The sequence below is a fragment of the Copadichromis virginalis genome, linkage group LG10 (genome assembly GCF_057382275.1).
Source record: "Copadichromis virginalis isolate Kocher_CV1m ecotype Utaka linkage group LG10, C_Virginalis_male_GT1.1, whole genome shotgun sequence".
Classification (NCBI taxonomy): Eukaryota; Metazoa; Chordata; class Actinopteri; order Cichliformes; family Cichlidae; genus Copadichromis; species Copadichromis virginalis.
This window is the reverse complement of record NC_140627.1, coordinates 35,188,082-35,213,669: the sequence shown is the minus strand read 5'-3', so window position 1 is coordinate 35,213,669 and position 25,588 is coordinate 35,188,082. Positions and strand designations below refer to the sequence as shown.

Below are 25,588 nucleotides of genomic sequence, written 5' to 3'. Positions count from 1 at the left end.
AACGCTTTTCAGATACATCAGATCACAAAATCAGAATAAAGTTAATTAGATACACATATGTTCAAAATAAAGTCCCCCTGAGGAGGTCACGTGACTTCAACAGGTTTCCGATTGCAGTATCTTTAGTTACATGACTTTAATCATGACTCCATATCTTTAGTGTACACTTTCACTCGTGGTGTCACTCGTGTTTAGAGGGTCAAAGATGGAGGGCTGGGTTAAAATCTGATTCAGAACATTACAGGTGAGCTTCAGCATTGGCTGTCCCATAAAAAATTGTGCCATTGCATAAAAACAATCTGAGAGAGTGCAGTGAGAAAATCACATATGCTTTAAAAACATGTTGATCAATATTAAATCAATACAGGTCAGTATTAATCAGTATGAATTAATCGATATTAAGTTTGTGTTTTTAACATAAGCAGTCGGACTGACTGGTTCCCAGTACAAGTCCCAGTTTGTCTCCAGTATTGGTGTGTTTTGTTTTCTTTGAGTGAATTAAATGTTTTTTTTCTTTTTCCAATGTTTTGATCAATAATCAATAAATGTTTTTGCTGATCGCGTGTTTGTGATGAAAAGTACAAAACTCAAACATGTGATGTCACAGAGTGCAAACAAATACAAATCAATATCAAAGCAGTGATCGATGATCAGTGACGACCAGGCAAAGTGTGCGTGATGTCATCGCTGCGCTGTTGGTTTGACGCCATCACAGTGACAGGAAGGCCACAAAATGAGGACACGCCCACTGCTCGCTGGAATGGCATCACCGAGAGCAACATGGGGTTAGTGGCGCCCACCTGGATCACAGTGGGGGCGGGGTTAGCACAGGTCACTGGGAACATGGCAGCATTGGAGGCTGAGCCAGCTGGAGGTAAGAACACCTGGAAGAACTGTCCAGTTTCTGGATCCAGGAGCATCTTCCTCTGATGCTGCAGGGACGTGTCAGCATAGAAGAACCGCCCACTTTTAGGGTCTAACATCAGTTGACAGGGGGCGGGAACTCTGAAGAAGGGTCCAGGTGCTGCAGCAGAGCCCAACACATCGACAAGGAAGTCCCCAGATACCTGTGCAGGTAAGAGACTGGGAACGCTGCACAGAATCGGCTGTGGATGCAGGCGCTGCTGCTGAAGCTCTTGTTGGTTCTGGCTCGGAAGCGTTGCTGTCCCGCTCTGACCCTCTCGCTCTCGTTGTGTTTTGGTCAGGTCCACTTGTTCAGAAAAGTTTCCAGTTTGCCGGTTCGGGAACTCCTCGGACCTAAAGGGCAGGTGGATGCTTGCACCAGGTGTGGACTGCTGGGTCTGGATGTAGCTCAAAGGGGTGTGGACATAGCCAGCCTTCCCCAGGTGAGGGTGCAGGCTGCTGGGGAAGGGGATCTGCAGGAGGTGCTGGGAGGAGCCAGGGGCAGACGGAGAGGACACACCCAGGATGGAGCTCTGTTCCTGAGCACCGAGCAGTGGCCAGGTGCCCTGGTGGGAAGGTGGAGTCACAGCTCTCGCTGATGGGTTGGGCTTCAAAGTGGGTGGGTCTAAGTGGTCTAAACCTTTGCTGATAATTGGCTCACTTCCTCGTCTCTGCTGTGCCATCGGCTGTCTGGATGATTTACTTTGCTTCTTGTCTTGTGATTGGCTGAAAGACACAGCAACCTTGGAGAAGTGACCTTTGACCCCCACAGCCTGCTGGTAAGTGGGCATAGGGCTATCCTCTTGGCCAACTGCTTTGCAGCTTGTTGACTTGTTGTCCTGTGACGCGGCTGATGTGGTGAATGAGTGGCCGTATGAGTGTTTAACTAAACTCCTCACGTCTCTCACCACGTGAACCGGAGCTCTGACCCCGCCTCCTCCTGTCTGATGACCCAGAGGCAGGACAGGTGATACCTCCGCGTTCTTCTTCAGGTTTTTCTGTTCCACCTGCATCTTTTTCGACAGCACGTTCTTAATGAGGCAGGATGCCATCTTTGTTTTGGTTTCATCCAGAGAGAACGACTTCTGAAGACGCTGAGAGTTTCCTCCAATCAGGAGCCCTGAAACCATCAGAAACTTCATCAAACTCAGATTCTTCGTCTTTCATCATCAATAGAACAAAAACAAAGACGTGTATTAATAATAATAATACTCAGTAGTAGAGTTGCACCTCTTCGACAGACATGTTGAGGCAGCATTTGAAGCTTTGGTTTTCATGGCTTGCGGCGCACATTAACTGTTTTCTTCATGCAACCAATAGAAATGCAGAACGTCAGGGAGCGGGCATGTATACTCATGAAGACCCCGACAATGATGCAGTACAGGCAGAACACAAACTTTGAGCTGCATCCTCAGTGAAGCACGTGTCGCGTCTATTGTGAATCAGGGATCTCAATCATGCAAAAATCCTTGTAAATCATATCCTACCATCATTTAACTCAAGGCCATGACTTCATGTCTGTACTTGAAAACGAGACTGTAGTCTCAATGAGACTTTTACCTGCATAAATAAAGGACTGATGCGAAAGGAAAGCTCTCGTTAGACACAGTCAGACACTCTGGAAACACCACATTTAGTTGTAGTGTGGAAGTCGTGAAGTCTGACGGGCTGTGATCCAATATCATGCTGTGCTACCCGGTGATTGAAGTTTTATCCACTGAAAATCAGAATATTAAATTATTTTCTTAGAGGTTTTCTTCTGAGGTTAGGGTTAGGTTGGAGGACCAACGGGTTCGAGCTAAGTTCTAGTTTCTGAGATTTTCTGCAGTTTGCAGGGAACTATGTAGCAGTGTGTGAGACTGTTATTTGACACTCAGGCCTCTCTGCTATGGCAACCCACGGCACAGCAATCACACCAGCGTGGTATCAGCTTGAGTCTATTCAGATGTGTGTAATCAGTGCACAGCTCAGCAAAGAAAGCGCCCCCCTGCCCCCCCTCGTATTTCATGTGCGAACTACAACCCCAGTTCCAAAAAAGTTGGGATGGAGCAACAAAGGCTGGAAGAGTAAGGCGCACTAAACAGAGACAGTCAGAGATTTCAGAGCTTATCAGGTCAGACATGGTCGGGTACAAAGACATCTCCACTCTGCTGGAGTCTACACAGCTGAGTGTTTATTTTTTGTTCTTTTGTGTATAAAATGTGTGTTAATGAGATTTGTAAGTTGTTGCATTTCACACAGTGTCCCAACATTTCAGCATCGGGGCTGTTTTTGCTTTCTGCGTTCGCCAACCGAAGCCAGCATGCCGTTAGCTAATGACACAAATCAGCTGAGTGGGAGTGTTTACTTCCTGTCACTTCCTGATTAAATACATGCCTCCCTCTGTTCAGGGATCTGATTGGTGGATACAAACTAGTTTCTCTTCATCATGGAAAGGATCCTGTGATCATCCCTCTCTGCTTTTGTCCAAACTGATAACCTGAACCAGTGAATATGATCAATAACAGTTTATTTTTTCAGTGCCCCCCAGGGTGGCGGGTGGGCGGTCCTTACTGACAGAAACAGGGAGCTTGTTGACAGGTAGACGTGCTGTTACCTTGGCCAGCCCCTGCAATCAGGCCCTTGTAGACCCCGTAGCTCTCAGCATCACTGCTAGTATTTGAGGTGGCGTGAAAGGAGGTGGGCATACTGTGTTGCCGTAGTAACAGTTCAGGCCGTGATCGAGTAGTGGGACACAGCAGCTCATTAGCTGACGTATTATTGTTAATTCCTCTGCCCTCAGCAGGAACATCCTTCAGTATCACCTGGACAGGTAGACCAACAGGTGAGCAAACAGTTAAACTGGCAGAAGACATACCTGTAGTTTATCAGTGTTTACCTGTTCAGCGCCATCCTCGCCGTCCTTCTTCTTCTTCTTCTTCAGGTGAATCTGCCGTTTAGGCACCATCTTTAGCCCCTCCGCATCCTGACCTTTCACCTGGACGACAGGAAACAAACGCTGCTGGTAAAGATGAAACTAGGCCCCACACGTACGTTCATCTAACCAGCTGATGATGATGATCGCTCACCTGTGTCTCTATGGTGATGTCAACACACTCAAAGCCACTCTCTGGATCAGACGTTTCATCGTCTGATTGGATGAGGACAGAGGGAGAGAAGTGGAGTGAGAGATCTTCCTCCGACCAGTCGCTGACACTCCCTTCGTCTTCCTCTTCCTCATCTACCTCGGAGCGATGGGTGGAGCAGAAGTCCAGGTAATCTGGCTCGCTCTCACCTGTGCAGGTGAACTCAGAGCTCTTGTCTGCAGGAACTGGAGAACAGCGTGGAAGGATTTGTGCCTCAGCAGTTTGATGAGGCAGCACGTCGACTTCAGGGCAGCGGTGAGCGCTGAGGAAGATGCCCCGCCCTCTTTCTCTTTTTGCTGTGTCCTCGTGGCCGCTCATGATTGTGTCTCTGGAGGACGCACAAACAAACATGGAGACATTAATGAAGCAGTTTGAATGAAATGATGATTTCCCACTGAGTCCACGGTGCTCCATGATTTAATCCCACTCAGTTCTACTGATCCACGATCGCCATCCAGGGAAAACCCTCAATCTTAAATCCATGAAGCGGACCCGGCTGCTCGGGTCATTATTAAACTAAAGCCGTCCTGCCCTGTGATAGTTCCTCCAGAGCTGGGGTTCAGAGGTGATTCAGACAATCAGGCAGACGTACAGAGGCCGGCCGAACACGTGATACCTGCCGTCTGAGGAAGGCTGGGACAGGTACGCAGTGCTTCCCTTTATCAGCTCGCTGTCACACTGCGGCGATTCGATTAACAACAACAACAACAATCTTTATTTATAGAGCACATTTAAAAGCCTTGGGCATACCAAAGTGCTTTACATAAAACAATAAAAAATAAAACAGTTCACACATTAACATCAAATACATAAAAGTAACGGATTATGTTCACAGATAAAAGCCACCAATAAGAGTAAACTGCAGCACATAGGTTATAGCGAGGTAAGACTGTACCACCATGATAAAAGACACCAGTAATGGAAAGATAGCAGAGAATTTAATACAATAGGTCAATAGGTCACTGCAAGCAAGCCAGCATTTAACTGGTAGAAAAGGCAAGTTTAAAAAGATATGTTTTTAGCCGTGATCTAAAAGAATGAATAGAATCAGACGCTCGGATGCCAATCGGGAGATTGTTCCACAGCTCCAGTGCAACTAGAGCAAACGATCGATCACCTCTAGATTTCAGTCGAGATCTGGGCTGAACCAACAGTAACTGTGAGGATGACCTTAAAGCCCTAGCAGGAGCATATGGGTTTAAAAGTTCCTTAAGATAGCTTGGTGCAGTGTTATTGGTAATTTTAAAAGTAAACAACAAAATTTTAAATTGAATACGATATTTGACAGGCAACCAGTGCAGATCAGCAAGGACAGGAGTAATGTGGGCAAACTTCTTGGTTTTAGTTAGAATGCGTGCTGCAGCATTCTGAACTGTCTGTAATCTATGTAAAAGGGAAGAGTGGAGACCACAATAAAGTGAATTACAGTAATCTAGCCTTGACGTTACAAAGGCGTGGATGAGCTTTTCTAGGTCTTTATACGGGATATAGTGCCTGGCCTTAGAAATAAGGCGAAGCTGGTAAAAACTGGATCTGACAACAGCAGACACTTGTTTATCAAGTTTAAATGAGCTGTCAAATAAGACACACAGATTCCTGACAGTGTCAGCGAAAGAACTAGTGAGAAAACCAAAGGCATCCCGAAGTTTGGCACGAAGGGCATTACTACCAAAAATCATAATTTCGGTTTTCTTATCATTAAGGATAAGAGTATGACGTATGAAGTATAACGTAAAGAGGGATCAAGAACCTTACTGAAACTGGCAGATCTGAGTAATAACTGCAGGTAAAATGGAAACGTGGCTTTAAAATGTAACCTGTGATGCTGTATGCTGATCATCATTTATCTGATTTGCAGAGAGAAGCAGAGTGAAGCTCTGCACTGATGATGCGTGCGTTTACCTGAATGATGAAGCTGAAACATCAATGATTTAAATTTTACAGCTGAAAACTGTTTTACACTTACAGCTGGAACAAGTGCCAAATATTTAGAGGAAGAAATCAGGTTCAGTCATGAATAATAACCCAATAAGTGAGTGTTAGCATGTCCTTACCTGAAATCAGCTTAGCGTTAAACTACCGACAGCACCGGGACCAGAATCAGGATCATGTCCTGCTGTCAAACATTCAAGGTCAAACTTAGTTCGGACTTCTCCGGGAGAGCCTAGTCCTGGTTCTGGTCCTGGTCCTGGCTCGGGTTAAAGCCGAAGGGTGTGTTCCTGGTCCAGGAGCAGTGTTCAGGCTCTCAGTTTAAATCCAATTAAATGAAATTTTCAAAGTTTTCAGACTCAGAAATGTGGCTGAGAGAAAGTTTTGGAGCAGCGGGTGAGTTTGATGTGAACACCAGCTCAGTGTGGGGCGACCCACAGCACCTGTGGGAGTGTTGCTGACAGGCTGCAGAGAGAGCGAGAGATAAACAGAGAGAGCGGGGCGGTGTCGGGCTGCAGGTTTCTATTTCAGGAGGTGAGTGACAGACGAGGCTGCAGCTCTGTGCACCGGCTCTGACCCGGGGGGTCACACAACAACCCACACAGCAGAGTGAACCTGTGCATGTGAAGACTGTTCTCCAAAGGCTTTTGTGCAGTTCATGAATCCTTTGATGGTGTGTTACACTGTGCAGACTCTGGTCTCCACTGTGATCCTACAGTTTAGAACAGGCTGATGAAAGCAGTGGCACTTCCCCTAATTAGAATTATTTTACTGAAATATGTTTATGCTAATCAGGTTAAAAGGACCTATATCCGTGCAGATTTTGATGATTAATGAGATTTTTACTCGTCGTTCTGTCAGTAGGAACGACGTGGCTGCAGGCCGGGGATCGGTCTGCCCCCGCCGGCCATGAAAGCAGTCAAACCTGAATCTGTTCACTTAGAAACAAACTGGTTTAATTAACAATTCAAGAGCTCTCGTCAGAGCCTGACCCCGAGTCTGATTTCGGTCACACTCCGCACCGCGTGGCGGTGGTAGAGCCACAAATCGACGTTTGTGTGAGCCGCTCACAAAGAAGAAGAAGCAGCGGAGCAGCACCGGGCTGTGACTCCGGGGAGTTTCCTGATCCTTGTGTGGGTTTCGTTGGTCCGTGGTTCGGTCCGTGCTGGTTCGGTCCGTGCTGGTTCGGTCTGTCCGATGCCCGGTTCTGGGTCCGCGTGCTCGCAGGTGAGCTCTGCCTTTGAGTCTTTCTCGCTCAGCTGTGATGCTGACGCCGTTAGAGCCGCTCCCGGGACGGTTCCGACCCGTTGGCGAGGATCAGGACTCTGACTTGGGTCACCGAAGCTAAAGAAAAGCCTGTTAGCCTGTATGCTAACCGCTAGTGGCAGCGCGACAGCTGCTTTACGGCAAACAGCTGATCAGTCCGGAAGTGACCGAGACAGAAAGTGCGCATCAGAAAATCCGCGAGGCTCCGAGTGATAGGTACCTGATCAATAACTGATCCAGTGCACATATTCAATCAGAGATGAGCTGCGCAGGCGCAGAACTAAGGATTCTGTTCAGTCCGGGGCGCGTGCAGCTTGTTCAGGTAAAGCTCACCTGTCAGCAGCTAAATGCTAACTGCTAACGGCTCCCAGAATTCAAATACTACTTAAATACTGCAGTAAAACTTTATTTATAAAATAAACATACTGATTAAAGGAACTGATCTGGGTCTGCGCGTGCAGGGGGAGGGGTCTGCTCAGGTGTGTCACTCTGGTATACTGGCAGAGGTATGTTTATACCCGACTGTAGTACTCCCTATAGTACTGTAATACTCACTGTACTACGGTATGAAGTACTAACTGCAGTACTCTCCTAACTGTAGTGCAGTCTGTAGTACTGATGTTCCCAAACGAGGGGATAAAAGTGTAAAACTAAGTCTGTAATCACGAGTGATGTCATGAGTGATGTCACAAGTGCTGACCTGTGCCACACCCTGCAGTTAGAGTCCAGACACACAACCATGTTCTTACCAAAGATGTTCTCTTATTATTAAAACGTAACAAGTCCATCTCAGCGGTTTCATTTGGTAGCTCTTGCTTGGCGTGCTTGTTGCTGGTCTCGTGTTGGCCTCAGGTAACGTGGAAGTGTTACCGTGCCAACTGTATGTGCGTGATAACAGCTGTAGACAGTCACTGCTCCCCAGACCTCACGTGTACGACGGTCAGACGCAGGCCCATCTACCTCCTGTGTGTTCACCGTATGCAGGATGGCTAACCCTTACCCTTACATTCCACCGGATGCTAATGCTAATTCAGCCCTTGGACACTTGGTAGCGTGGTGTTCCTCTGCCCTCTTCTCTTTACAGCACGGCTCAGCCAACCTGAGCAGCAGCAGCAGGCAGGTGTGCTAAGGTGTCCAACATGTCCCCGATCAGAAGACTCAGAGCTGCTGAGGGTGACGACACACCGGCAGAAGAGCCAAACCTCTTCACCTGTTTTGAGGCTACACCACCAGTGGCGGCTACACCCCCCGACTGGCCACAGCAGCCTCACCCTGTCAGTAGGGCTGGGCGACATGAGGAAATCTAATATGACCATGTTTTGGAGCGACATCAGAGACGTGATCTGTATCGCCACACGTTCTAACGTTGGTCCACCTCTGTGTTTGTTCTACTTTGATACAGGAAGTCAGAAAGAATTTAAATGTTTGAACCATCAGCTGCACAGTTTCAGCTTGGGAGGGGGGTCAGTGACGCATTCACAGAGTGTGGGAGAGAAAAACTCTCAATTGCATGCAGACAGATTATTGTTGCCATGGTAACCCATACTCTATGGTTACGATAAAGCCACGTTAACCATCGTACGTGGAAAACCCGCGATACATCACCCCGCCCTAGTCTGTAGTACTGTCTGTATTACTGACTCTGGTACAACTTGTAGTATTGTGTGTAGTACTAAGTACAGTACTGTCTTTCTATAGTACTAACTATAGTCCTCTGTAATACTAACTGTAGTACTGATGTGTGTACTCTTATGTACTCAGGAGGAGTTGCTGGTGGGGGCGCCACGCGTCCTGGTTACCGGGGCAACAGGCCTCCTGGGGCGAGCGGTGTGCCGAGAGTTTCACAGCGCCGGATGGACCGTCACTGGGACGGGATACAGGAGAGCCAGGCTCCGCCTTCTGCGCTGTGACCTCACAGACGAGGACGCCGTCAGAGGACTGCTACACGAATACAAGGTACTGCATGCAAGCTGTGTATTCGTACAGAGTACTTCGACAACAGTACTCCGACTCCATGTGGTTCGTTGACCTTATTAGTGACCTCACAAGAGCCTCTAGGTCAGAGTCCACCTAGGAGACTTTCCTGAGCATTAACCCCGCCCCCACAGATGGATCGAGTCACCTGTCGAATGTGACACGGTGACAGAGGGGGTCCCTCATCACCTGTGTGTTTGACCTTCACGGTCACCATGGAAACCAGCTCCACATGCGAGCTCACCAAGTATCAGAGCTCATCACTCTGAGAGCTCACCTGGTGGAGTCGGGGAGAACAAGCACCTGGCTGCTGCTGCTGGGGGGACGGCGAGGTGGGGCCACACCCCTTCTCAGGTGCTTGGGCAAACAGATACAGGAGTGGATCCATCCATGTTGTTCTGCTGGGCCGGGTCGCGGGGGCAGCAGCCTCAGCAGAGAAGCCCACACCTCCGTCCCCTCCACCACCTCCTCCGGCGTGTCCTGGGTCTGCCCCGGGCCTCCTCTGAGTGGGACATGTAGGAACTCCTCACCCTGTCTCTAAGGGTGCGTTCACACCGAACGCGATAGACGCGACCGGAGCTTCAGGTTCACGTGTAAAGAGGAGCGCGATGAAGCGCGACTGGGGGTCCCGCGAAACTTCAGAAGCAGATTTGCGTCACGAAAGCACTTTTCTGCCTGATTTGCACAACCAAGTAGTGCGACTGATGCGTTGGAAGCGCGAGGTAAAATGTGCGCTGCAGTTTGTGTGTTGCATGTTGTGCATTCGCGCTAATCGTGTCTCCCACTTGAGTTGGAAAAATCTGAACTCCAGCGTCAAGTCGCTGTAGTGACTGATGTGTAAAGCGTCCTTTTCGCCACTGCTCTGCTCTCTTCAAACGCTCGACAGCTGCCGTCTTGCAAACATACCGTCTGGCACTACTTCCTCCCACATTTCCGCTTCACACGCGTCAAAATTGAGTATTTTAAAGCGCGACCAGTTTGCTTTGGACGTGCTTCGAGGTGCGAATGTGCATGCGACCAGCTAGGGGCGTGTGGTGCTTTTTGGTCACGCCTATCCTTCTGAAGGATGATGGTGTTTCTGGTATAGCACAACTTTATCCTTCCGGCAGCTCCCGGGGAGCCCTATGGGACATTCATATAGAGATCCTCCAGCTTAAAACTGCATCACCCTCCCAGGACCTGAAGCTCGGTAAAGCACCCCACCGACATTGAAACCATCTGTTCTCTGATTGGTCACAAATGTAACAATCCAGTCAGCTGAAAGAAAAAAAACTGGGTCAGAAGTCGTACTGGTCACTTGCAACGCACACAGCCAGGAAGCTGAGCGCAGTTTCACCGTAGTTTTGTGCTTTGTATCTGTTAGAAGACCTTAACAAAAACTATTTGTAACCTCTGTAAATGTTTTTAAAAACACACAGATTCTCATCTGTAGATGCACAAGCGTAACATTTTCAGATATTTTGGTTTACAAGATTTACAAGATACAATCTCAGTTCACAGCGACTCATTTGATTTACAGAATATGTCTGAGCCCAGTTTGAGCCCATAAGGAAGCTCATTTCTGCCGCTTGTATCTGCAATCGCGTTCTTTCGGTCCCCGCCCACGCCTCGTCACCATAGCTGAGGGTAGGGACGTAGATTGAGCGGTTTCACACTCTCTCTTAACCACGACGGTCCGGGACAGTGCTCGCATCACTGCAGCGGCAATCCGTCTGGCGATCTCCCCTCGCTTGTGATCAACGCCTCAACATACTTAAACCCCTCCACCTAGTAGCTCGTCCCTGACCCGGAGTGGGCGCTCAGAGTGGGCGCTCAGAGTGGGTCCGTGGCCTCAGACTTGGAGGTGCTGACTCTCGTTCACACTGTGCTGTGAAACTGTGAGTTGGAGCCAGCAGAACCACATCGACTGTGAGAAGCAGAGACTTTAGTCCTGACACCGGCAGCTACACCCAGAAATCTGTCCATAAAATTATGCAGAGAATCGGTGACAGAGGGCAGTGACGTGTCCTAGGGCTGTTCGATGTAACCATATATATCGGATGACGATATAAAAACGTCTATTGTTTCCTATCACGCTATCGTTTGTTTCGTGGTGTCGCAAAATAAACTGTTTACAGCAATATTTTTTCATGGTTCTGGTGTCACTGTAGTGGCTATATTCGTTTAAGTTCTCTCTTTCTCTTATATGTAATATAACCACACTACAGATGGACAAGTGCCTGTTTTTATGCGTTGTCGTTAGTAACAGCGACGGTAACACCATCGCGTGTCCGCTTGTTTATGTTCCACATAAACCTTTCACAATAAAGCTCAAGATCCTGTTGAGACTTTTCAAAATAAACTGAATCACGTGAAAGATGCAGATTATTTACGGATGAGAAGTAAAAAAGACGCCAGGTGCTAAAAGATAAACCTTAGACTCAAACGTTAGAGCAGGCTTTTCCCCGCAGCACGCCGTGTAATAAATACTCACAAAGAAAACGGCGCCGTTACAACTGATGTCTAAAAATGTATCGTTTCATGCATCGTTAAAACACTCGACTCCAGCTACACGACGCACAGGAAACAGTGTGAAGTGGAAACACTTCACACAGGTCGAGCTGCCCGAGATTCACAGAATTTACAGAAAACGTTACATTTTTGTGATTTATATCGTTACCGGGGCGATAGATGTCTGATATCGGGAGATGAGATTGTGGTCATATCGCACAGCCCTAACGTGTCCTTTGGTGTGTGTGGAGACGTTCACACACTGAGTTGAAAACACTCTTCACCTTACACTGGATGATTATCAGCTGGTGGAATAAACTGGAAGTACTTCTGCCTTTGGCTGCAGTAGTTTTACTGCATGTTTGACAAATGACAACATTTAGCTGGACATCCTGGTGAGGTCCAAACTCTCTCTGTGTGGTAGGATATAAACGCTCAGTGTGTCGGGGAGTCCCAGGTCCAGCTGGGATAACCACTCACATGTTCCTCTGCTTCCCTGGACACTGTGTCTGTGGGATGGTAACATCCCCAACCCTCACTCTGTGCTCTCCACGGGACTCAGCTGTACATCTGCATCTAAAGGTCAAAGTTCACTCTTTAAGGATCCCAATGTGCACATGTTGGACAGAGAAGACAGAGGAGTGAAAGAAGCGTCTATCTCCACTGTGAACAACCCTCTTTGGACAGAGGGCGGGGCTTATGACACTGTCCGCCATCTGTAGTCCAGTCTGACATCCTTCCCAGACGCCTTAACGCCCACTCACATCCTGGTCATATGACCTCAGCAAGTCACATGATAGGGTGGGGCTAGGTCTCACAATGACCTACACCTTCTTCACACCTTGGCTCGTGTTATGGGTCACAGGGTCAGTAGTGGGTAAATGATCGTCCCACTGGGGGACCCTCCCCCATCTTTGCCCACATCAGCGTGGGAGCGCTGCACCCGGGGACTCCAGGGGCGGGTACTCTGAGCTGAGCACAGACAACACTCAGGACCGTCTCGTACAGGCAGCGGGCCGAGCGGTTACCAGGATACTGATCGGGTTTATGGTTGGTCAGAGGCTGTGAGCGAGCAGGTGCAGCTGCTGAAGGACGGACACGACTCACCTGTGAGTCAGCTGACAGGGTTCAGGCTGTTTGTAATGGTATGTTCTGGCATCACTAGAGACGGCACGATACCACTTTCTTATGTCCGATACCGATATGAATCCGATGTGTTTTAATCAATAAAATAGTTTTTTTAATATCTTGCTGCATTTTGTATAAGTTCAAACTCAAGTTAAAAAACACTGAAGCTATTCTGTTACACCTGTGTGTAAAAAACACACTGCACCCAAAACATGTCATAGATCAGCAAAACTGATCAATCTAATGAACTTAAACCTGCTCCATCCTCCCTATTCTGGTATTTTAAAGAGTAAGCAGCCTAACCAATAGGGCTGCAAACTCCCAGCAAAAACCCCCCAAAAAATAGGGAACCACCCCCCACCCTCCACCTCATGATGCTTAATCGATGTAATCAACTTTAATTTGATGCAGTGTGAAAAAAATGCACAGAAATAAATTATTTTTCAAGAATAATTAAATAGATTCAACATCTTTCTTCAACAGAACTGCACAGATGGTTCCCAAAGGAAAAAGTACTATAGCTTACTAGGGTATATTAGACTTAATAGTTACTATATACAGTAATTGACTTCTATACATTTGACATCAGATTAAAACTTTGGGTATAAAAGTCAGATAATTATTTATTAAAAGCTCGACATTTTAAATGAGAATAAGAAAGAAAAGTATGTCTTTGTGCCCCCTTTTCCCTGTTAATGCCCTATCGGCCCCCCTGGCTAAACTTTGCTAGATCCGCCCCTGCACAGTTACAGCCGTCAGCTACGTAGAAAAAGATCCTGGAGTAGAAAGTAATATTAAATACATTCTAACAACAGCTGATCGAGCTTAAACGCGCTGCTGTTGTTCAGCCGCTGGTTTCCTCTTTCTGCTGCAAAGTGGGCCAAAAACAAACAAACAAACAAGACTCGCGACAGAAAAGCCGATCAGCTGATCATTGATCAGTTTCACATTGAAGCAGCAGCAGGAGAGCGAGAGAGAGAGGCAGTCGCTCCATATATCGGTTGTTAAGCTTAACGCTGGAACGCTTTACAAACATTCAGAGACGAACTTACACACTTGCTTCACTTCTCTCTGGGATCACTTCCTCGGAGATGAAATGCCGGATTGCTAGCGAGGCTACAAATACTCACAGCCGCTCTATCACGTGACCGCACTCCTCCGACGTGCTACGGTTATGAGCCGAGTTACGCCGTGTCGCAGGTTTGGTGAGGTGCTTTTTTGATGTTTAATGGATCGGATTACATTTTTTATTTCTCTCTGATATCCGATCCAGTGATTTAGGTCAGTATGGGACCGATACTGATACGTAATATCGATCGGTCCATCTCTCGTCATTACTGTAAAGCTGATGGTCACTAAATAAAGTTGTTTTGAATGTGTGTTTCAGCCTGATGTGATCGTCCACTGTGCGGCCGAGAGGCGTCCAGATGTTATGGAGAGACACACGGAAGCAGCTGTTAATCTGAACGTGCACGCCACGAGCACGCTCGCCAAGGAGGCAGGTCAGTGAGCCACCACACCATCACCAGATATTCTTTGGCCTGACACAGGTGGGGGCACGAGAAGGTTTGGGGGTGGAGCTCCTGTAGTGCGCATCAGAGCCCCGCCCCTTCACACATCACGCACCTTGATTTCAGTCCAGCTCTGTGTGAGCGCGCCTCCGTAACAGGTAACGTCTGTGTCTGCAGCCACCTGCGGGGCGCTCTTCCTCTACATCAGCACCGACTACGTGTTTGACGGCAGGAATCCTCCGTACGGTGAGGACGACAGTCCAAACCCGCTCAACGTTTATGGGCGGAGCAAACTGGAGGGGGAGAGGGAGACGCTGCGCCACTGTCCAGGTACGTCTCAGTCACCTGTCTGAGTCTTCTGTCTCTGGCCTGCCCGTCAGTCACCTGTTTGACCCGTGACCCTGCCAGGTGCGGTGGTACTGCGGGTGCCCGTTCTGTTTGGGGAGGTGGAGTCGGTGACGGAGAGCGTGGTGACGTCGTTGTACCTGAAGGTTCAGGAGGCGTCAGAGGAGAGCTGCACGCTGGATCACGTCTTGCAGAGATTCCCCACTGACGCCCGAGACGTCGCTGCCGTCTGCAGGAAGCTGTCTGAGAGAGCACGACAGGTGAGCGTCAGAGAGACAGGTGAGCATCAGGTGGACTTCGCTCTGCCCGTCTCACCGCCGTCTGCTTTTCCGTCAGGACCCGTCCATCAGAGGAATCTTTCACTTCTCTGGGAAAGAGCAGATGACTAAATATGAAATGGCGGTCGCCATCGCTCAGGCCTTCAACCTGCCGTCCGGCCACCTCATACCTGTAAGTGGTCACACACCTGAGCCGCCTCATACCTGTAAGTGGTCGCACACCTGAGCCGCCTCGTACCTGTAAGTGGTCCCACACCTGAGCCGCCTCATACCTGTAAGTGGTCCCACACCTGAGCTGCTTCGTACCTGTAAGTGGTCGCACACCTGAGCCGCCTCGTACCTGTAAGTGGTCGCACACCTAAGCCGCCTCGTACCTGTAAGTGGTCCCACACCTGAGCCGCCTCATACCTGTAAGTGGTCCCACACCTGAGCCGCCTCGTACCTGCAAGTGGTCCCACACCTGAGCCGCCTCGTACCTGTAAGTGGTCCCACACCTGAGCCGCCTCGTACCTGTAAGTGGTCCCACACCTGAGCCGCCTCGTACCTGTAAGTGGTCCCACACCTGAGCCGCCTCGTACCTGCAAGTGGTCCCACACCTGAGCCGCCTCGTACCTGACACAGCTCAGGCTGTAAAGCAGTGACGTGTTTTTCTGTCGCTCAGTATGTTTTAGCCCAACCACAGCTCTACAGCTTGTCACCAGAGTTTAATGTTCTCGAGGTCGTAGCAGTGCAACAACCAGCTGACCACGAACAGCAGCCAGGGCTCTGATTGGTCATCTGCCTTAAATGGAGATGAAGTAAAGCCAGTTTATGTCTGTGAAGGTTCTCAGTCATCCAGGTCATCATAGTCAAAGGAGCTTGAAAAGAAAAGCGTCTGGACTTCTTTAAGTTGCTTGAAGACGTTTCACCTCTCATCCGAGAAGCTTCTTCAGTTCTAAGGTCAAATGGTGGAGAGTCCCAGATATAAACCTAGTGGGAGTTTCCCCCCACAGAGGGACAAAAGGACCCCCTGATGATCCTCTAATCGCCTGAGCCAAGGTGGGAAACTGGGTGTGGGCCCCAATCAGCCAGAGTTTCGGGTGTGTTCATTGTGAAACCTGGCCCCACCTTATCATGTGATTTCCTGAGGTCAGATGGCCCAGGATGTGAGTGGGCGTTAAGGTTAAACTGGTTAAAGCCAGTTTAACCCGCCTGCCTGCGCAAGGATGTAAAGTTATGACCTGAGGGCCTGCACACCTGAGGTGTCGATCTGTTATCTGGGTTCACCCCGACATGATGCCGATTGGCCGATTATCAATCAGCTTGGCACAGATAACGATCCCTGTGAGTGTCACCTGCTGAGTGTTTGCAGCAGCGGCGCATCAGCACGTGAACACATCATGGTTCAGTCTGAGCTGCTGGAGCGGCAGCTGCGCTTCCTTCACGGTTTCCAGGACATCGTCCTGAAAGTGGCCAATCAGAGAAAAGTTTACTCTCTGACCTCCTGACCATTTCAGTTTATTCTCTCAGCTGTTTGTAAAGATCACATTTACAGACAGGATTCAGACATCGGCTCGGTCCACGAATCTGATCTGAGGTCAGCAGGTACAGCGCAGGTGTTCCACTGATGCTTATAGAGCAATAAAGCTGATAAAGTTTTATTGATATTATTATGGTTATTATTATTATCATTGTCATTACTGCTCATCGGGGAAACACAGACCCCGCCCCTTTCCCCACAGAGCTCTGAGGGGCTTCAGGAATGGCGATGCTGTTTTCTGAGGATCTGATTGATCTATAGGTGTTGATGTCATACCTGATAATCTCTAATCTTCAGAGCAGGTTTGGCTCATAGCATAGGTTACCATGGCGATTTACCCCAGTAAGAGTGATCCACCTTTGTAGTCCAGAAAGCCAGAGTTAACCTGAGGTTAGCTGCTTCGTGGTGCGTGGCTCGTTTTGAATCTTTTCATAATCAGCAGGACTTTGCACTCATTATAAACAAACTGTATCACCTGTGGTCCCGACCCTGTCTGTGTTCTTGCAGCTGACCGAGCAGCCGGCGGCGTCGGCTCTTCGTCCAATCAACAGTCAGTTAAACTGTTGTCGTCTGGAGCTGCTGAACCTGAGCGTGGAACCGCGACCTTTCACCTCCGCCATTATCGACTGTCTGTGGCCGTTCACGCCCGACAAACGCTGGAGACAGACCGTCTTCCACTGAGACGACTGGATTAGCAGCGAGCCGGATGTACAGATTATTTAGTCTTTGTGCCCCAAGTCCTGTCTGCAAGCTCTGCACTGCTGATAGTATTACCAGGTCATAGTCCTGCACCAGATTATACTCAGAACGTTACCAGATTACAGTCAGAATAATGTTCTGGGTTGAGTGTTGTTAATCCCTAATTGTTCATGTCTTGTGTCAGTGTTTGCATAGATTCACTTTATATCAGTGTGAACAAGCTGAGTGTGCTCTGTAAGATTCACACTACACTTCAGTGTGTTCTGACAACAAAATGTTACATATTATATCACCACCTCCAATCTTCACTCTAATCTGGAATTTATTGGGTTAGTCCAGACGCTGTTAGTTTAACCTGGTCTCTGTTAGTTTAATCTGGACTCCTTTAGTTTAATCTGGACTCTGTTAGTTTAATCTGGTCTCTGTTAGTTTAATCTGGACTCCTTTAGTTTAACCTGGACTCCTTTAGTTTAATCTGGACTCTGTTAGTTTAATCTGGACTCCTTTAGTTTAACCTGGACTCCTTTAGTTTAATCTGGACTCTGTTAGTTTAATCTGGACTCTGTTAGTTTAACCTGGACTCCTTTAGTTTAACCTGGTCTCTGTTAGTTTAACCTGGACTCCTTTAGTTTAACCTGGTCTCTGTTAGTTTAATATGGACATTGTTTTTGCTGTATGTATGGGACCTGAATAAATACCGGTGATTTTTATGTTTGAAGTTCAGGTTTAATCAGGAAGTTTGAAGTCGACCCCAGATTAAATCCGACTCGGTAAATGTCCTGCTGTGACAGGACATTGTGTGTGTTTCTGCTGTAAACGACACCTCAACATTAAATACGTGAAACTGTCAAGCCTCAGTCTTTCATTGTGAAGGTTATCCTCCTCCTCCTCTTACCTGTCAGGTCACTCACCTGTTCTTCAGCACTTGGTGAACATCTGAAACTTCCTGAGAGCATGTCTGAAAGAGGATGTTGCCATCAGGGAGCGTCGACTGTAGCATTTCAGGTACAGTAGTAAATCCACAGTGAGTATTTAAAGATGATGGGTGTGGTTTAATATATGGGGTCAAAGGTCACCGGTTACAAACAACAGTTGGCTGAAGACTCTCAGCTCGGATAAAATTATTATAGAATAGAATAGAATAGAATAGAACAGCCCTTTCTTGTCACTGGACACGTAGAACAAAGTTATGGTGCTCCACAGCAGCTGTGCAGGAGTAACAATTATAGATGCATCTATACAAAACAAGGCCTCGATCAGAAGTACCGGACTCTCGGGTATAATTCTGCCTCCTGTGTGAAACAAAGCAATGAATGGTAAATGGCCTGTATCTGTATAGCGCTTTACTCGTCGCTTTACACATCCAGTCATCCACACATTCACACACTGGTGATGGCAGCTACATTGTAGCCACAGCCACCCTGGGGCGCACTGACAGAGGCGAGGCTGCCGGACACCGGCGCCACCGGGCCCTCTGACCATCACCAGTAAGCAACGGGTGAAGTGTCTTGCCCAAGGACACAATGACTGTTCAAGCCAGGCTCGAACCGGCAACCTTCCGATTACAAGACGAACTCTTGAGCCACTGTGTTGCCCCGAAGTTATAACTTTGCTGCTTCTGCTGGCTGAAGTTAATAACTTAGCAGATGTTGATTTGTGTGACGATGTATGTTTGACTGTAGTGGGAAGGTTGTGTCATGAGTCGCTGTGTGGCAGGCAGGAGTTGGACCCAAAATGCAGGCACTCAGGCATGAGGTTTAAACACAAAAAAACTCAGCTTTATTTGCTGGCAGGGGAAAGTCATAAAACAGCAAACTAAACTGGGAACTCATAAACAAAACTCACAGTGAGACACAGCGCGATCCACACAGCATGAGGGACGACGCGACACTGACTCAGAGAAACACAGGGTTTAAATACGCTGGGAAGTAACGAGGGGAATGAGACACAGAAGGAGGGCACAGCTGGGAGAAATCAGGACTGACGAGACAAGGAAGCGTAACCTGAACACACTGAGATAAGACAGAGACCTTCAAAGTAAAACAGGAAACACATAACACAGACTGAACAAAGACACAGACTCACATTCAGGCACTACAACAGAGGGAACACAGAGGTGGGACCAGGGCAGACACTGACACTGACTGGACACGGGGATATAGCAGACAGGGGAGACAGCAACTAAGGATTACACAGAGACAAACCATAAGACATGACTCTAACAAAAACCCAAAGACTAGAAATTATAAATAATATAATAAACTCAAAAACCCTGGGTCAACGACACAGGTGGACGTCACGTGTGCGCTGGAAAGCAGTCTGTGTAATTTCACTGCTAATAATACCGTGTAGTTGTATTCTCTACTACACTGCAGTCATTTGTCGGCTGTTTAAGCTAACGTACATATTTGCAGTTTAATGGTTGTCGTGTTGTTTCTGATGAAATAGCTCATGCATGTTTGTTTTACCTGTTTGACCACCTGCCTATTGTTGCCTGATGCTAACAGACTGCTGTCAGTGCTCGATGGAGTTCATCTGCACGGTCACATCCACACCAGTGCTCCCAGTAGAAACCTGTACAATGGTTACAGCTGAAACTACCACACCAGCTTTATTTATAAAGGACTTTAACATAAAACCAGGGTTCACAGAGTGCTGTACATATACAAAGGCATAAACAACAAAAATTAAATACATGGTAATGCTGCAGAGCAGCCAGCAGGTGGAGCTCTCAGGAGGTCAGAGGTCAAAGACATTCCTCACACACTGAGCTGCTCAGGTTACCTCTCTGTCCTCCTTCACACACACACCTGAGGCTCAACCTGTTTAAACCCACGAAGAAGAGTCTCACACACACACACAGGTGAGCCACACCTGTGCCGGTCTGACTGGTGAGACTTCACTGTAAAACTGTCAGAGTTGGATCAGCTGACTTAAAGGAGCCTCACCTGTTCTCACCTGTGTGTGACACGGAGTCGTGCTCAGGCTGCACCGAGGCTCCAGCGGCCTGTAAAAGTCGATCACATCAGGAGGCCACACGTCTGTTCATACACACCAAGTGTTCATGTAACGTGTCGCACTGAGAACGCCGCCCTAAACACGCACACACACAGGGTGGATTTAACGCTCTGTGTTTATGAGTGCAGGTGGAGCCGCAGCTCGATGACGTCACGCACACACAGCACACGCTCACAGCTCAGACAGGTAAGCAGGCACGCAGGTGACTGAGGTCCCGATCCAGAGGAGCTGACGGACGCCAAGGTAACAACTGCTCTGTGTGTGTGAGTGTCCTGTAGTCTCCATGAACAGATCAGCAGAGAGTCAAAGAAACTGTGTGTTTCACTCTGACTTACACCGAGGTTTGTTGACGAGCTCGGCTTTGTCGTGTTTAAATGCAGACGTTTTACTGTGAAACTGAAGTTCCTCTCTGCGTTCCTCCTGAGGAGGAGCTCGTCCTGAAGTCAGACTCTCCCTGTTTCCTCTGAAGGCGTCACACAGCTGTGCGCTCACAGCTGGATTTGAGCACTCTGACTGTGACATCTCTAATCACTGATGCTGTCTGACCTGGCGCTACACCGGGTCATGTGACTGGCTTGTGTCATTAAAACATCTGTTCTGAGCTGCTGAGCAGAGGGAATCATGGGAGTGTTTCATGTTTGTAATGAAAGCTTTCCTCTTCGTTCTCGGCGAGCATCGTGCTGCTCGCCGTGTTCCCTTCACTGGAGCGCACCGCCTGTCAAACTTGTGACGTGCCCGCTGTGATCTCACTAGTTTCAGCTTCAGAGTGAAACGTGAGGTCGGAGGCTCCACGTTCAGGTCAAAGATAATTGCCTCCATCCAAACGAGGATTGTTAAAAACTCCTCTGATCAGCTTCTGAATGAAAACCAATCACAATGATCAGATCACTAACGGCTCTTCCTGTCCAGCAGATGTCTACTCCTCCCATCCCGAAGCCTCGCCGCTGTTACTCGACAGGAAATCGAAGCTCCACCTCCTCACTGGGAAGGTCAGATAATCTTTAAATCTGCCAACTATAATGAAATCTGTGCTTCAGTCTCATTTCACTGATTTCATATCTCGCTCACACGGAGAGACAGCAAATCAGCTCAGAGTCCAGCCTGAGTTAGGATTTATTTTGGAGGGACAGTAAACAGGAAGTAGAGGTGGTGGTGTGTGGTACTGCAGAGTTTAGTGTGGATGTGGTCGAGTGTGTTACTGATACTGTGTCGGAATCATAATCGTACGGTTGCATGAAACAGACGACACAAACGTCTTCACACATGTTTGAGCTCAGCTGTTTTGTTCCCAGTTTGATCATCTGAACGTAGTCTGTAATCAGATTACAGTAGCAGCTGGGTTCACATATAACACATCAGTCATGGCTGCGACCTCTGACCTCTGAGCCGCGGTCTGTCTGAGGTGTTTCCTTCGTCCTCTTCTTTTGCTTTTTCTTCTCCTCGCTCTCTTGTGTCTTTGTAGAAGGTGGAGTTGTTGTCACAGCTGTGACATCACTGCTTGGTCATGTGACCACAGGACAACCAATCACAGCAGAAACTGAGTCCTAACGTTTGTGTTTCAGTGCCAAGGCTGAGGGAACTCTACAGCCAGCAGTTCAGAGTCCAGGTACACACACACAGACTCACACACACACAGACACATAGATACACACGCACACAGACACATAGATGCACACAGACACATAGATACACACGCACACAGACACATAGATACACACGCACACAGACTCACACACACACAGACACATAGATACACACGCACACAGACACACACACACACAGACACACAGACACATAGATACACACGCACACAGACTCACACACACACACAGACACACACACACACACACACACACACAGACACATAGATACACACGCACACAGACTCACACACACACAGACACATAGATACACACGCACACAGACTCACACACACACAGACACATAGATACACACGCACACAGACACACACACACACAGACACACAGACACATAGATACACACGCACACAGACTCACACACACACACAGACACATAGATACACATGCACACAGACTCACACACACACACAGACACATAGATACACACGCACACAGACACACGCACACAGACTCACACACAGAGACACACACACACACACACACAGACACACACACAGAGACACACACACACAGACACATAGATACACACGCACACAGACTCACACGCACACAGACACATAGATACACACGCACACAGACTCACACACACACACAGACTCACACACACACAGACACATAGATACACACGCACACAGACTCACACGCACACAGACACATAGATACACACACACACAGACACACGCACACAGACACACACACACACACACACACACACACACACACACACACACACACACACACAGAGACACAGACACACACACAGAGACACAGACACACACACACAGAGACACACACACACACACACACACACACACAGAGACACACACACACACACACACAGAGACACAGACACACACACACACACAGAGTAGAGAAGGCACAGGGATGTGAAATTGACCTTACACGGTGGGCTGTGTGGAGCCCACTCTAGATCACAGTGGGCTCTAGATCACAGTGGGCTCCACACCAGTGAAACTGCTCTGTAACACCGGATCCCTGAGATGCTCATCCAGGAGAAAAACAGTCGTGTAGGTGGTTTCTGTCCTTTCATTGTTTATCAGTTAGTAATGTCTTTGGCGTGTGTGAAGGGCCACAGTGGAGGTAAGGCTCTAACACAGGTAACAGTTATAAATCTCTGCTCTCCTTCACATTTTCCAAAGACATGCAGCAGACTGGACTGGTTCTGGCCCCCGGGCCTTATGTTTGACACCCCTGAAACAGAACAGAGCATGTGTGTGACGTCCTTACTGCTCCTGATCCATGATGACACTTTGGTTCGGTCCAAACCTGCAGCAGGTCTGAGTGAGCGAGAGGGTTCCTTTAAGATGCAGGAAAGCCTGAAATCACCCTGGAATCATCTTGGAATCATCTCCTCTCTAACCAACACAGTCAGTCTTACACTGCTGAACCCCGACGATACAGTGATGATGATTCAGCAGACTCTGGGATCAAATGCTAAGAACTGAAGATGGTCCAGCTTCTTTCAGCTCCTACAAAGAGGACGACTTCATCAAACACACGAGACACGAAGGAAAGAATGAAACAGGAGGTTAAACACAAACATGTGAAGACCTGAGCATCCAAACAGGAAGTGAGAGACCAAAATAAAAGCTGCAGGACCTCGTCAGTTTCATCCTACCAGTCAGCTGCTGGCGTTTTTTCAATGCGAGCCGGTGAACCTGTTTGTTCGGGCGAGGGAAACTCCTCCCACTGTTTGTTCAGATATCACAAGTGATTATCTCAAACCAGTTTGTCTTCCTGTGGTAATCAGATAATCTCTGTAAAGATCGTGTCACGTCATGTCCCGGGCTGCTCCGACCAGATCACTTCAAAGACGGTGGAAAAATTCACAAAGTGAGACTGTGTTGGTCGTCCTTCTACTGCCCCATAGAGCTCTGCCCAGGAAGCTTTTATTATGAAAGTGTCTCTCCAGGGAACATTACCAGACTCTTACTCTGAAGGACTCTTTCATGAAGCTCCCCATGCTGTCACACTTATTGTGACATTCCAGTGTATTATTAGATGACTTACTCTGAAAGCCCCTGTAATTATATTGCAGGTGTTATTATTGAGAAAGTATCACTAATATTGCTGACCTTTTATTGTGATAGTCTTTTTCACTGTTCTCTAAACGTAAAAGTCTAAATGAAAGTTTAGCATTTTTATTGTGAATCATCATTTGGTATTACAAGACTCTTATTGTGAAAATGTCAGTGATCTTTATTGAAGTCTTATTGTGAAAGTTTCTGAGCTTTTTGTTGTGAAATAATGATGAAGCTGATGTCATGTGTCCTCCTCAGATGAAGATGCTCACAGTGCACTGAGTCGTAGCCTCACCTTGCCAACTCTGGACGGCGTCACTGGCGTGATCGCCACCAACATCCCGTCACTGGCAGGAGTCGCTGCTTCCATTGGAGGCTCCGCCCCCTGGAACCCCTCCACACCCTCTGCTCCCCCCTCCTTAGACAGCATAGCTAATAGCATTACCACCCACATACCTGACTTAGCAGAAGCTGCTAGCACTGAGGCTAACCTTGCGTCATTCAATCCAATGCCACCTGGTGCTAACACAGATACTGCTGTGCTAAGCCCCGCCCCCTCCACCACACCTGCACCTGCTCCTAGCTTGGACAGCATTTTTAACTCACTGGCTAACATTCCTAGCTTTGCGGGGTTTGTTAGCAGTGTGGGTAACCCTGCTGTGAGCTTCTCTCCATCAGCCCCACCCCTCCCAAATACTAAACCCCACCCACCCTCGCTGACGGGAAGTGGAGCTGGAGATGCTCGTACAGGTGCAATGACAGGTACGACCACCAGAAAAAGGACGTTTGTGTGTAATTTTTATATAAACATCAGGAGGGTATGATCCACAGTTAGAGTGCAGCTTCACTTCCAGCTGGTAGAAAGTGTCAGGAGGTCGGGTGCAGGTGATCACCTGAGGTGGTGCACAGCTTTAGGTCACCTGAACGTTAAACATTCTGCAAGCTTAAAAGGATTCAGCCCTTTCTGAGGGTAAGAAGAACTAACACATGCTCTTTGTGTTCCTCTGAACCTGTGTCCAGATGTTGGAGCGCTGTCACAGCTGGTGACATCAGCTTTAGACCCGACTGCTGCAGTCACGCTGCCACCTGTAGAGGGTGCTGCAGGGTTAACAGGTGAAGGTACTGTTAGTATTTCTTCTGCTGGGCTTCTTCCCACTGGCTTCCAACTGCTTCAGTTTTTCCTGGTTCTGGTTCCAGTTTTATCTCCAGGTCCTCATAGCACCAGAGCAGAAAACCCGTCGGACACCACGTTGGCCTGCTGGACGACCCAAGAGGAAGCTGAATCTGAGTCATCCAATGAGGAGGAAGAATCAGGTGTTAGCCCCGCTCCTTCTACAGCTGAAGCAGATCCTCGTTCTGCCCCGACGACCAACAATGACAAGTGTGTATGGTTACTGTGAATTCAGACCGTTCTCACTCCCGAGGCGTAACATCCTGATGTTTTGTCAAGTCGTGCGGCGTTCCTGAGGAACGCGAAAGGTGACCTTCCGTGTTCATATGGTACACGCCGGGTTATGGATGAAATCCAGTGACAGTCCTGCGGAAACAGACGTTCCAGCCCTAAACCTAACCTTATCCTTAACCATAACCTTGTTCCTAACCCTAACCAGCACTTTAATGACGTTAAATAGTGTTCTCCCAAGCGATTTTAGGAAAATGAACGAACATGTGTAGATTGAGTCCAAACGGTTCTCATACTA

General features: G+C 48.1%; 4 protein-coding genes across 8 annotated transcripts in view; 3 read left to right on the top strand and 1 right to left on the bottom strand.

Moving 5' to 3' along the window:
- Positions 1-559, top strand: part of slc23a1 (solute carrier family 23 member 1) — a 7,884-nt gene extending 7,325 nt beyond the window's left edge. The window contains exon 14 of the mRNA XM_085471273.1: positions 1-559. This exon is cut by the window's left edge and continues 816 nt beyond it. The gene's annotated coding sequence lies outside the window, so the exon portion shown is untranslated.
- The window catches only part of LOC146700996 (uncharacterized), an 8,162-nt gene extending 81 nt beyond the window's left edge, over positions 1-8,081 (bottom strand). The window contains exons 1-5 of one of the 2 annotated variants that reach the window (XM_085471272.1): positions 7,973-8,081; positions 3,972-4,356; positions 3,782-3,880; positions 3,500-3,707; positions 1-2,023 (exon numbers count right to left, since the gene is read on the bottom strand). The exon at positions 1-2,023 is cut by the window's left edge and continues 81 nt beyond it. In XM_085471272.1, the coding sequence (XP_085327398.1) occupies positions 651-2,023; positions 3,500-3,707; positions 3,782-3,880; positions 3,972-4,346 (2,055 nt within the window). In that variant the 5' untranslated portion in view covers positions 4,347-4,356; positions 7,973-8,081 and the 3' untranslated portion in view covers positions 1-650. Of the gene's footprint in view, positions 2,024-3,499; positions 3,708-3,781; positions 3,881-3,971; positions 4,357-6,082; positions 6,861-7,972 lie in introns of those variants that run through there. The other variant, XM_085471271.1, reaches the window with a different exon arrangement.
- Positions 7,119-18,018, top strand: mat2b (methionine adenosyltransferase 2 non-catalytic beta subunit methionine). 2 transcript variants are annotated; one of them, XM_085471274.1, is made up of 8 exons: positions 7,119-7,184; positions 8,308-8,497; positions 8,985-9,179; positions 14,203-14,317; positions 14,504-14,656; positions 14,735-14,931; positions 15,008-15,121; positions 16,976-18,018. In XM_085471274.1, exons 2-8 carry the CDS (start codon positions 8,363-8,365, stop codon positions 17,147-17,149), a joined length of 1,083 nt encoding a protein of 360 aa, XP_085327400.1. In that variant the 5' UTR covers positions 7,119-7,184; positions 8,308-8,362; the 3' UTR covers positions 17,150-18,018. The 2 variants fall into 2 exon arrangements, with proteins under 2 accessions (XP_085327400.1, XP_085327401.1); XM_085471275.1 differs by lacking the exons at positions 7,119-7,184; positions 8,308-8,497 and adding an exon at positions 7,483-7,545.
- A 38-nt stretch (positions 18,019-18,056) lies between these two features.
- Positions 18,057-25,588, top strand: part of LOC146700994 (arf-GAP with Rho-GAP domain, ANK repeat and PH domain-containing protein 1) — a 28,972-nt gene continuing 21,440 nt past the window's right edge. Inside the window, exons 1-6 of one of the 3 annotated variants that reach the window (XM_085471269.1) lie at positions 18,057-18,172; positions 21,098-21,174; positions 21,748-21,791; positions 24,147-24,650; positions 24,909-25,001; positions 25,086-25,269. In XM_085471269.1, coding sequence (XP_085327395.1) covers positions 18,122-18,172; positions 21,098-21,174; positions 21,748-21,791; positions 24,147-24,650; positions 24,909-25,001; positions 25,086-25,269 — 953 coding nt within the window. In that variant the 5' untranslated portion in view covers positions 18,057-18,121. The other 2 variants (XM_085471268.1, XM_085471270.1) reach the window with 2 other exon arrangements.